The sequence below is a fragment of the Monodon monoceros genome, unplaced genomic scaffold, assembly GCF_005190385.1.
Source record: "Monodon monoceros isolate NGI ecotype Baffin Bay Population unplaced genomic scaffold, NGI_Narwhal_1 Super_Scaffold_18, whole genome shotgun sequence".
Lineage (NCBI taxonomy): Eukaryota > Metazoa > Chordata > Mammalia > Artiodactyla > Monodontidae > Monodon > Monodon monoceros.
The window spans coordinates 55631543-55643722 of record NW_021703774.1 but is presented as its reverse complement, the minus strand read 5'-3'; the positions used below and the strand labels follow the sequence as shown (position 1 = coordinate 55643722).

Genomic DNA, 12180 nt, shown 5'->3' with positions numbered 1-12180 from the left:
CTGTGGCCTCTCCCATTGCGGAGCACAGGCTCCGGATGCACAGGCTCAGCGGCCATGGCTCACGGGCCCAGCCGCTCTGCGGCATGTGGGATCTTCCCGGACCGGGGCACGAACTCTTGTCCCCTGCATCGGCAGGCGGACTCTCAACCACTGCGCCACCAGGGAAGCCCTAAGGGCAGATTTTAATTCACATAAATAGAATAAAATTATTGCATGCTTTTATAAGCAGTGAAATCATTATGGCTACTGAGTTTGTAGTGCATGGCCAGCAGTGGTTGGTTTATAGCATTTTGATCAAAATAGAGCCCATATCTTTAGGTCAGCCAAACCATCAACTCAAGTCGTGCACATAAAAGAAATTTTATTCTGGTTTTAGTTCATTTTCTCAGTGGTGTTTGCAACGGAACTGTGAACAGATGGTTACCTAAGAGCCTGAGTCTTTGCTTAAGGCATTGAACTAGTTACTCTTGAAGGTATAGAATCTTGCCTGGCCTTGTGCCTGTTCCAAGAGATACCTAATAGTATGGCTCTCATGATCGGATTAATCAATGGTTAATACATTTTGTAAGTGTATATTTTTATTGAGTAGAAATGTCTTTCAAGTGATTTTTTTTCCTCTAGGGAAAAATGTGCTCCATGCTTAAAATTAAATTTTTATATTGACGTCCCATCAAAATAATTAAACACTACCCTAAATAATACTTAAAATATTGGATTTTATTAAAACATGTTTTTGTATTTAAAAAAATGGTGCTACTTTGTCTCAAAACAAGTATAAAGTTTTCTCTTAGAATTATATACTTAAAGTTTTGATTCCTAAATACATGTATATTATTACTCCATTTAATCTTCCTTATTATTTAAGAATATTCAACATAATTTTAACATAAGCTATTTAGAAGTAATTTATCATTTAATAGATGTTTAGCTTTGTCTGGAAGCTTTGCTGTCATTGTTTAAGCATCAAATCTTCTGAGGCCTTCTCAGAGCAGGTTTAGCCACTTCTTTGTGTTTCTCCTTGATTTTTGTGAAATCTTTCTCTCGCATAACAATTTATCTGTATAGTCAACCTGCCACTCAAGACTGTGACGTTTCCAATATCAGGTGCTTTGACATAAACTGAGCTCAGAGCTGGCCTATAGTGGTGCCCAAAGAATGTTTGTTAAATGAATGACTGATGTGAAATAAATTTAAGAATATAAAATTATTATATCCAATAGCAAAGCCTTAATTCCTTGAGCCTGTATAAATCAATTTGCAGAATATTTAAATAATTAATAGAAGAATAAAAATCTAATGATGGTGAATTCTAGGTCAATATTATTTTGGCACACATGATTAAAATTTTGATGACTTTGACAAAAAATTGTGTTCTTACAATGGTAAGCTTTTAGCTCAACATCCAGAGCAAAAGAGATTGAAAATTATAATGACTTAAGTGGTTGAGAAAACTGATTGCACCTTAAGTAAGAGACGTAGAAGAGAGGCAAGGAATTGAAGTGAGCAATCAGCTGAGTATCTGTTAAAGCTAAGTAGAATGTCATGCAAACTGAGCCAGGGACTCTCCTGAATGAGGTAATGAAATGAGTGGCAGAAAGCCTACTCAGAAGTCATTCTGAATGTCAGTAGGACTTTTTTTTTTTTGCCTTTTTCCTATATGTATTATGAAGAATTGGGACTGGAGCATTACATTTGGGAGCCAGCAATTAAAACCATCATTTTGAGTTTTATACTCCCACAACATTTTTTACACTCCTACAAACCTTTTAAGATCAACCAATTAGAAACTGTACTGGCTTCATTACTGCCTTTCAGTAATGCCTAGATCTTTCCTGCTTACTGTCCCCTTCAATATTTCTCTGAGGGCAGTTCTTCTAGTGTATTCTCTTTCCATTTTATCCCACTTAGAATTTAGGCTCATTTACATCCAGTTTTCTCAGTTGTAGATACAAAAATAGGGCTCTGGCGGGTTCCTTTCCTGATGAAATTGAGCTTGGAAAGATCAGGAGGTACACACAAAAAAATCAATCCTCCTGCCAAGGGCAGTAGATTGGAGGGTTCTTAGATGTTTCTACTTCATGGGATGCTCTTATCATTTTGGCCTTTCATTGACTTTTTGATGTCTGCATACTAGTCTGTGGTCCTTCAGCTATCAAGTATTTAGTTTCTGAATAAATATTTATATTGCCACTCTTTGGTGTTTTAGAAATAATCTGCTATAATCCATTTTCTAAATGCTATTGCCATCCCCATCCTATTTAGTAGACCGCTATTGCTTGTGTAGTCACTTCTCTGCAGGAGTGTGGTTCTATGTTACTGTGGCTATCATCAAAAGCAAGTATGCAATGATAGCTTGGGGTACTCTCTGAGTGCAGAAGAGGAACAATTGCTCTGGTGGCCTAGTGCAGGCTAGTGGTTTGTGCCAGATGTGCCACCTAGTTTTGCATTAGTCAAGAAGAAGGACAAGTATTCATCAGCTATCCCTTCCATACTTAGAGACTTTTTATAGGCCTTACAAAAAATAACTTGCAGTATTCTCAGAGTATAAAACGGCTTCTGGAATGATAGAACTGTCCCCGAAGAATGTTTCCAAAACTCAAAATGGAAGCTTCATTTGTGTCTTGAAGTTATTCATGAAGTAAGCACCTAAATGAGCACAGATCTCAGGATTCAGCTAGGAATCTCAGTAAGGGGGTGATGGTTTGGTGATCTCATGAACAGACACTGGGCTGTGAATTTTGAGGTGACCAAGGCAGCCAGGTTTCTATGCTCTAATGATGTTGTTATAAAAGTACTCTAGGACTTCCCTGGTGGCACAGTGGTTAAGAATCCGCCTGCCAATGCAGGCGACACGGGTTAGAGCCCTGGCCCAGGAGGATCCCACATGCCGTAAAGCCACTAAGCCCGTGCGCCATAACTACAGAGCCTGCGCTCTAGAGCCCGCGAGCCACAAGTACTGAGCCCGTGTGCCACAACTACCAAAGCCCGAGCGCCTAGAGCCCGTGCTCCGCAACAAGAGAAGCCACTGCAATGAGAAGCCTGTGCACCACAACGAAGAGTAGGCCCCTCTCGCCACAACTAGAGAAAGCCCGCGCACAGCAATGAAGACCCAGTGTAGCCAAAAATAAACAAATTTTTTTCAAAAAGTATGTTCGTTGTGGAAAAATTTGGAAAATGCAGACATGTATATAGAAAAAAATTAAAATTATGCATAAGCCCATCATTCAAAGAGGTTGTTGCTGTTAACATTTTGTAGTATTTGTGCAGATTCTTTTCTGTGCACAGACAGCAGACTTACAGCATTAGGTGATTTAACGTTTATATGTGATTTGTAATCACAGTGGTTCCATGAAGTAGTGCAGTTTGTTGTCTTGCTAAGACACTGATGTGCATCATGCATGCTATAAAGTAGGTGCACACAGTGACTCCAATGACCATGGAGCAATCACATCTCAGGGAGGCCTAGCATACAAGTTAGGGGAAATATTATGTGCTACAGTATTACTCAAGAATTTTGGAGTTTTTAAGGTTTTTGGCTATATCCTCAAAGAGTATCAAGTGTATATGGTAGCCTGTGACTATGAGTGTGTGTATATGCTTGTGCGTAATCACATTTTATATTTAGTAGCCTGATTTTCTTCACCCAGTGTCATAGACTCTTTAGCATGTTATTAGATATTATTTATAAATTAGATAGTATTATATCAAATATTAGCTATTATTTGGAATGGCTTATTACATCCCATTAGTGGACCTACCTTAATTTATTTAACATCATTGGATACTTAGGTGGCTTACAGAGTTATGTCTATTTGTCTTATAGTTGCTATTACAAGTAACGCTGTGATGAATTTCCTTATTATTTTAGCTCAGAATTCCATGAAGTAATTAGACTGACGTGTGTGTGTCTTTAAAATTTTTGAAACATATTGCCAAATTGCTTAACAGAAAGATTATTCTCATTGACGTCCCTTCAGCAAGTTTAAACTGTGCTAGTCTCAGTACACCTTCACCTGCATTGTCTTATAAAAATGATTATAGTAACTTGACAACATAGTAGTTATTATCTTTCTTTGTATTACTCTGTGCAGTTTAATATCTCTTATTGACCATTAAATTTCTTTTTAAATTAAATCACGTTTTTTACCTGTTTTTATGTGAAATATTAGTGTTAATCTTATTAATTTGCAAGTGCTTTTTATAATAAATGGAATTCATCTTTGCCTGTCATAAACCATGAATTTGCCCACTTTTTTCCATTTCTATTGCTGCCATCCCTGTCCAAGTCCCCTTATTTTCCGTCTGAATTGCTTCAGAAGCCAAAATTCCTAACAGGTCTACAAGGATCAAGCCCCTGTTTACCATCCTAGCTTTGCCTAAAGACCATCCCCTTGCTCTCTGCACTGACCTTCCTTTACTTCCTTGACCACTCATTGTCCCTGTCCTCTCCTGTGCTTGGCAAGCTCCATTCTCCCCACAACTGACTTTACCCGACTAAGCCCCATTTTTAGGTTAGGCTTCCTTGAACAACCTTGTATTGATAGCATCCTTTTCTTTTCTTCCTTACACTGAAAACAACTATAATTCATTCATTTTTGCAAACTAAATTTTGGACAATTACCTGCATAATTGAGATCGGATAAGTGATTGACATGCATTATTTCTGCAGTTTTGCCAAAAATATGTATATAAAAACACATCTGTTAGGGTAGAATTTTAAAAAAATGATCTCTGTGGTTCATGGAATGTGAATCATCCTCAAAGAGTGATGGACAAGACCAGGAGCTCTGGAGTCTGAGGGCTTGGGTAGGAATCCTGGACCCACCGATTTTGAACTGTGTAGTCTGGGGCAAGTTACTTAACCTCTCTGCACTTTGCTTTCCTCCTCTGTAAAATGGGGTTAATAATCGGATCTGTCTTTTATGGTTGTTGTGAATTTCGAATGAGGTAATTCATGTGGTGCTTAGCACACAACCTGGAACATGGTAAGCACTCTATAAATGTTAGTCATTTCCCTCCTTTTCATCCTCATTTCTGTCTTCTTCATCTTTGAACTTTATTAAGTGCTAACTCTGTACAGCATAGAGCTAGATGGTATCTGGGTTTCTGTTTTCTTTGCAGGGAATATCTCTGCTGGTTTTGAAGTGCTTCTTCTCAGATAACGTAGTAACTTCTGATTGTAGTTTGTGCGGTCTTTTCTGTCACTCTGCCATTCTTCTTTAGGATATTTCATTTCTGCTTCCAGAATGGTAATGCATGTCTTCTGGAATACAACATAACTTATTTTTGTTTCTTTTTTGGCAGTATAAATATTTGAGTATTAACACTCAGATCTGTTTTTCTTGACAGCTGGCAAACTTCCCCAGACTCTGCGAGGAAACGGAAAGGATTGTTGCTAACCACATTCGTGAGCGAGAAGGGAAGACAAAGGACCAGGTGAGGAGAGGCCTTCCCTGGTGGGCAGGGTCCTTGTGGGAAGTGGAAGACCTCTCCAGGGTTGTTTGGTCTCCAACAGTTGGCGTATCCCTGAATGGAAAAAAAAAGAGCTGAGAACACCGCCACATATGTTTATTTTTACTTATTTATGAATTTTATACATGTGTTGCTGTACTAACATCTTGCGTATGTTAAAAATGTAAACATATATAAAGACCTTAGAAGGATAACATTTAAAAAGCAGTAATAGGAGTTCCATTATTTTTTTCAACACTTCATGAATCATCATGTGTACCCTTAGCATGTACACACCCCACTTTGAAAACCACTAATCTGGAAACATATCACATATTTTCTTTAAGATCGGGCCCACAGATGGGCACCAGGATATTCATAAATTGCTGAAATGTTTTGCAAAATGTTTAGTGTTTTTATTTTTTTTCTTGAGGAGAATGGATAAAGCTATTCATCAGCTTATCCATGGAACCTATGACTAAAAAAATAAAAACATTTAAGAACAGCTCTTTTAAGCATTTCTAACTATTTTGTAAATACACATGGTTCGTAAGGAGTGGCTTTGAAATTGTCTTCGAATCTTGGCTAAATACGAATGAATGGTTTTCAAGTGAGGATAATTCATTGAAAAAAGTTAAGGACTACGTGAAAATAATTAAAGATTCTTAAATTTAGGTGGATGTTTTCTTAGTTACTTATAAAACATTATAATGGGAAACACAAAGGTTTTCAGGTGCTCTTCAGTTCCAGGACACAGCTGTGAGTGTGACAGCACGGAGAGGACACTGGACTGAAGCCATGTGTTCACCACAGAGTAACAGCATGTTCTTGAGCAAATCACTTCTCAGGACTGTTTTTTTCTCATGTACAATGTTGAAATGTTGGTCTATATGATCTCTGAAGTCCTCTATAAGTTAGAATTCCAAGATTTTGTGGTTCTTAGGTGGATTGGAAAGAAGGAGAGAAAGAACTGGGGAAAAGGAGGAAGGCAGAATAGGAGAGAGAGAGGTAGAGACAAACCACAGGGAGAGAGACACATGCAACATGTGTTAGAGGGTGCTGTAGGGTTGGGGTGGGCGTGGAAGGAGAAAGCGAAGAGACAGAGGGATGGAGGCCTGGCAGGTTGGGATATTTGTGAGTGACTCTGGTAACAACCTGCTGCTCTCTGCTCGAACTTTGGGATTCATTGCTGCTACTTTTTATCATCGCATGTTTTTTTTTTTTTTTTTTTTTTTTTTGGTACGCGGGCCTCTCACTGTTTTGGCCTCTCCCGTTGCTGAGCACAGTCTCCGGACACACAGGCTCAGCGGCCGTGTCTCACGGACCCAGCCACTCCGCGGCACGTGGGATCTTCCCGGACCGGGGCATGAACCCGTGTCCCCTGCATCGGCAGGTGGACTCTCAACCACTGAGCCACCAGGGAAGCCCTACCATCGCGTTTTGAAAGTTAACTAACGATTTTTCATAGTTTTCACTTATTTTGCAACTTTCTCACTCTTGGAGTAGTCACAATAGCCAAAAGTGGAGAAAATAGGCTTTGTGACTTAGTAGAGATAAACAAATCAATGTTAACTCATGAGCCAGTGAAGTCAAGCCTGGGTCCAGGTATACAACCCGAGACCAGAAGTTCCCCCACACATCTAATGTCATGGCTCCTGCTGGACCAAGAAAACGAGTTCTGTTATCAGCTGTACTCCTGACCTTAAGTAACTAAGATAACCGTTTTAATTTGTGTCTTTATTCTATGAAGTTCAAATGATAATACATTCTACTTAACTCTTAGGGATCCTGTGTAAAAACAGTATTGAGGAAAAAGTTATACAATTCTTAATTATCTTTGTGTTCATATCTAAATCAGTTAACTTCTTCATGTTTCAGAGTTTTTGTTTTACTGAAATGACACACTCAAATTTTTCATTGTCATTAAGATTGTGGGCTCCAGGGACTTCCTGGTGGTCCAGTGGTAAAGAATCCGCCTTCCAATGCAGGGGACGTGGGTTCCACGCACCGTAATGAAAGATCCCACGTGCCTCAACGAAGATCCCATGTGCTGCAACTAAGACCTGATGCAGCCAAAAAAATAAGGAAAAAAATTATTAAAAAAAAAAGAAAAAAGATTGTGGGCTCTGGGTTCAGACTGCCTGAGTTCGAATCCAAGCTCTATCATTTGCTTTCTGTGTAAATGAACAAGTTATTTATTAATTTTACACTTCAATTTCCTTATCTGAAAGTGGAATAATAATGGTAGCTAACTCACAGGTATTTTGTGAGGATGAAATGAAGTAATCCAGATATAGCTCTTAGTTCTTCATTAATTTTAGTTGTTTTTGTATTCCTAAAGAGCTATGACACATAGTAGACATGAGAAAGAATTGCCTTTTCTGATTTCAAGGGAGACTGTCTCCCATCTGTACCTCTGATGTAGTGGTTACTTCATTCCCCAAGTGGGAGTTAAGGGAGGGAGCGAGCATCTCTCTCCTAAGTGACCATCTCAGGTGGCCTGGTTTGACAGTTAATCAACTGCCTGAAGAAGCTGGTGCCTGCCACTGCTAATATTGACCTGTGTGGCATAGTAAAAACATGCATGTTTTTGGTAACGTGAACATGTCAGTTTGCATAGATTTCACATTTGAGTTCTGAACTCCGTGCTGCTTTAGGCCATATGGTACTTCTGAAGTCGCTGGTCAGAGAGTGACCCATTTCCTTAGACCTCTGTGCCAGTACTGCTTTGAGGTATTCTTGCAGTTTTTTTTTAAAAAAATGGAATTATTACCAACCTCTGCTCTGGAAACTTTGTGTGTGGGGGAAATTCTTCAGAATTAAAAATATGAAAAACCATAAATCTCTCTGAACGTTTTTCTAAAGCAAAGGTTTTTTGAGCTTTTTTGAGCTTCGGTGTGTGCCTGCTGTTATTCCAGGTGCTTCCATACATGTAATTGCATGTTGAAATGGTTGGCTTTGTGGGTGATAACTGCTACCAGGGGTAGCTTTACATTTCTTCAACTAAATTTTCAATAACTGTGGGTGAGAAAGGCAGTGAGAGAGAGTGAAAAAAAGAGAAAAAATGTACTTTTTTCCTTTTCATCCCCCACATGCGACCTGGCTCTTTTCCTAGGATGAAAACAGACTCCCAGTTTCCAGGAATATGAATGAGAACAGCCATAGTTGTTATTTTTCTTCCACTTTTCCCCCGTACTGCAGTCCAAGTTAATGTGTGTGAACGTCCAAGATATTCACGACAACCTTTGGCAATGTTGAGAATTATGTAGATATTTTGCTCTTTATGGTGGCAACTACTAATTTGTGCTTAAATATTATGGTTTATTGATCCAAACTTCTAGCCAAATGGATTTGGGGTATAAAATTTAATAGAATCTGGATTTATTGTAGGGAGAATAGTGGCAATGCCACAGATAATCTAATAGTGATGGCTCCTCCCAACTCTTCAGTTTTCTTCATTAAGAGAAGAAAAAAAACTATTATCTGATGATATGAAAGTTTTTCATACAAGTATGATATTGTTGACCCAGTTAGTGCCTGGGCATTGGCTTTATGTTGGTAGTGGGGATGGGTTTGGTGTGATTTAGTCTTTTTTTTGGTAGGGCTCCTCGGGGCTCACAGCAAGATTTGGTCGGATGACCAACTGAGATTAGCCACAAAAGCAAAGTCTCAGAGACCATAGCATTGGGTAATGAGTGAGAAACAATAATACTTGGCCATGTACTAATTATATGGGAATAAATTTCTCCCTTTAAAATAAACTATTCTTCAAGACTGGTAGATAGTCATAGAATTTACAGCCACAAATGTTTCTCAGGCACCTGTTGTGTGTATCATGCTAGGTTCTGGGGATAAAGTGGTGAACAAGATAAATATAATCTCTGCTTCCATGGAGCTTACAGTCTTGCAGGGAAGCAAAACACCAAACAAAATATAATATAAATAGTTAATTACATTTGTGATAAACACCACAAAGAAAAAGTATAGGGTATAATACATAAAAATATTATCATGATTTATAGACTATATGAGAGTAATAGCATGATCCAACTTGGTCTTGGGTGAGGGTGTGGGGTGAGGATCAGGGAAGGCTTTCCTGAGGACGCACCTCCTGGGGGGCATTATATAGACTGTGCCAATGAACTGTTACCACGAATGCTTGGATGCACTCAGATTTCACCTTCAGTGAAGCCTATTGATCTCAAGGAGGCTTTCTATTTATTTGTATATTGCCTTTTTGAGTTGGTTGATGAGATACTTCTCCTACTTGCCTATAGGTAGCTTAAAGAGATAGAAAGAGGAAAAACAAGAGGTGATATTGCTATTTTGTGGCTAACAACATATGATGTCTACAGGAGCAGGAAGCTCTAAGCAGCTCCTCCATGGCCTTCGTGCCACATGTATTTTTATACATGTGTCCTTTTGAACATTACACCTACGTTTTAGAGGAATAGAATAATTCTATGTTCTGTGTTAAGTTGGCTCTGTGTTAAGTAAGCATGTTAAGTACATGCTTATAAACTATAATGCTGTTGTCTTCATGTGGGACTCAGACTTTTCACATAGATCTTTTGTTTCTGAGTTTAGAGTAAAAATGAGAGTCTAATGAAAAAAGTTAATGCAACTTTTCATTCTAACTGAAGCATCCTTTTTTTTAAAAAATTTTTTTTGAAGCACCCTTTTTAAAATTAAATAAAGATAAATGATTTGTAGGCTATTACTGAATTTAGTGTTTGAGAATATTTAAGATGGGTTTTCACTGAAGTGATTCTCTTGGACTTATAGGTACTGCTGTTGATCGACATCCAAGTCTCCTACATCAACACCAACCACGAAGATTTCATTGGCTTCGCAAAGTACGTGAAATCCTTGATTGTCACATGCATTCCTCCTGCTGGTTTGTCTCAAATACACATGTGAATTTCTACAACAACCCCAGCATTCTGTGTCAGGATTAACCCTGAGTCAACCTACTGAGGAGATCTGAGCCTCGTGGCCATGGGGCCATTTTCTCTGAATAAAGGAGTTGGCTTCTTTATTGTACAGCATGTGAAATCATATATAGCTCAGATACTCCTTGTTTTTGGATGATGATCTGCAGTTTGTACTTGAGCTCCCATAGATAAACAGTAACAGATGCACATTTAAAATATGTTAGGGAACAATTTCTCACATAAATTTGAAATATCAAGTGCAATTCACAGGATACAAGCTATTTGGCCATCCCTAAATCAGACTATAGTGGCCTATTTTTTAAAAAACTGTCCTTTGTGAACTTAGATGTAATCTTTTTGGATGAACATTCTCTTTTCTATGAAGTATATATACTTTATATAAGCTTGTCTATATATTGCTATTCTATCATACATGTGTTCTGTTATATTCTAATATTCTGTTGGTATATTCACAGATATTGTCAGGTAAACATTATGCTTAAGTATTCAAGGTTGGTTATTTATTGTGTGACATTTTCAAGACCCTGAATTTACCAGTTTTTCCTGCCCTTTAGTGGAATCAGTTTTTTATTGCTTTTAAAGAATTTTGATTCTAACTCTAAAATATACCTGTGGCATGAAAGTGGTTCAAACCTCAAGTATATAAAATATAGTTTATTTTATATAAAAAATAAGGTAAAGAGGCCTATGTACTGTTACTTTACTATGTATTCAAGAATAGGGACAAATAAAAAATGAGACACAAGAAAATGTAAAACTAGCCTGACTTAGTTTTACATTTTGACTTAGAAGAAACAGATATCTAGATCATGTGATCTAAACTAAACAGTGGCCTGAGGAATTTATAGGCATGTTTCAGAGAGGAAAGTCCCAGTTATTCAACAGAAAATTGTCTCATTCTGAACATAGCCTAACGAACAGTGTATACACATTTTGCATCCAGCAGTTATTACTACTGTGTGGTACACTAGTTTTTGGTTTTGGTACATTAGTTTTTTCAACTGTTTTCTGTCTGTGACTTATGTGTAAAATTGTTAGAACTTAGTGATTAATATGTTCCTTTAGACAGTTGTCTGTTTTAGCCGCACTGCCCGCTCCAACTTCTAGATAGGGATTTACTCCACAGCCATTTCACACAGACCTGCTCCCCTGTCTTCTAGCCCCCATGGCTCTCATCATCTGTTCTGCTCATTTCCCTCCGCAAAATCACCAGTGGGAAGAAACCTAGACTCTGATGTGTCTTCTTGTCCCTAGGCCTGGGAGGGTAGACCTGAGAATTTCTACCTGGTTTTCTGTGTAGTCAGTGAAATCCTTGTGGCCTGTTCCGAACTCTGCTCTAGTTGCTATGGGGGAAAGAAAAAGAAAAAGAAAAAAAATTGTCTTTTAGGAGCTTGCCTAATAATTTGAAAAGTATAGAGAAATGCAGGTAAAAATTTAAACTGATGTATTCTCCATTTACTTCACTTGCTTCTTTGAGGAATTTAAAAGAAAAAGAAATCCTTGAGTCATTTGAAATAACCAGGAATACTGCCTTTCATGTTGACTTTTATTGGTTACAAATGGCAGTTCAATTTTTGTAAAAATGTAGCAGATGCAGATATAAACTTGACACCGTAACTTAAAAGTGAAAAGGATATTGCAGCACTGTCCTGTTATGGTATCCTGATTCAAGGAGGAAACAGAGAAAAAAATCATAATCAGTATGGAAAGATTCAAGTTTTGAACATGTTTTTTAACCAGCACTAAATTTAAATTTCACCCCTATACTCTGCTT

At 38.0% G+C, this 12180-nt stretch overlaps 1 protein-coding gene across 9 annotated transcripts in view; it reads left to right on the top strand.

Moving 5' to 3' along the window:
* DNM3 (dynamin 3) overlaps positions 1-12180 on the top strand; it is a 569209-nt gene that overhangs the window by 235903 nt on the left and 321126 nt on the right. For all 9 annotated transcript variants that reach the window (XM_029227250.1, XM_029227252.1, XM_029227251.1 and 6 more), the window contains exons 11-12: positions 5350-5436; positions 10237-10307. In XM_029227250.1, coding sequence (XP_029083083.1) covers positions 5350-5436; positions 10237-10307 — 158 coding nt within the window. The remainder of the gene's footprint in view (positions 1-5349; positions 5437-10236; positions 10308-12180) is intronic.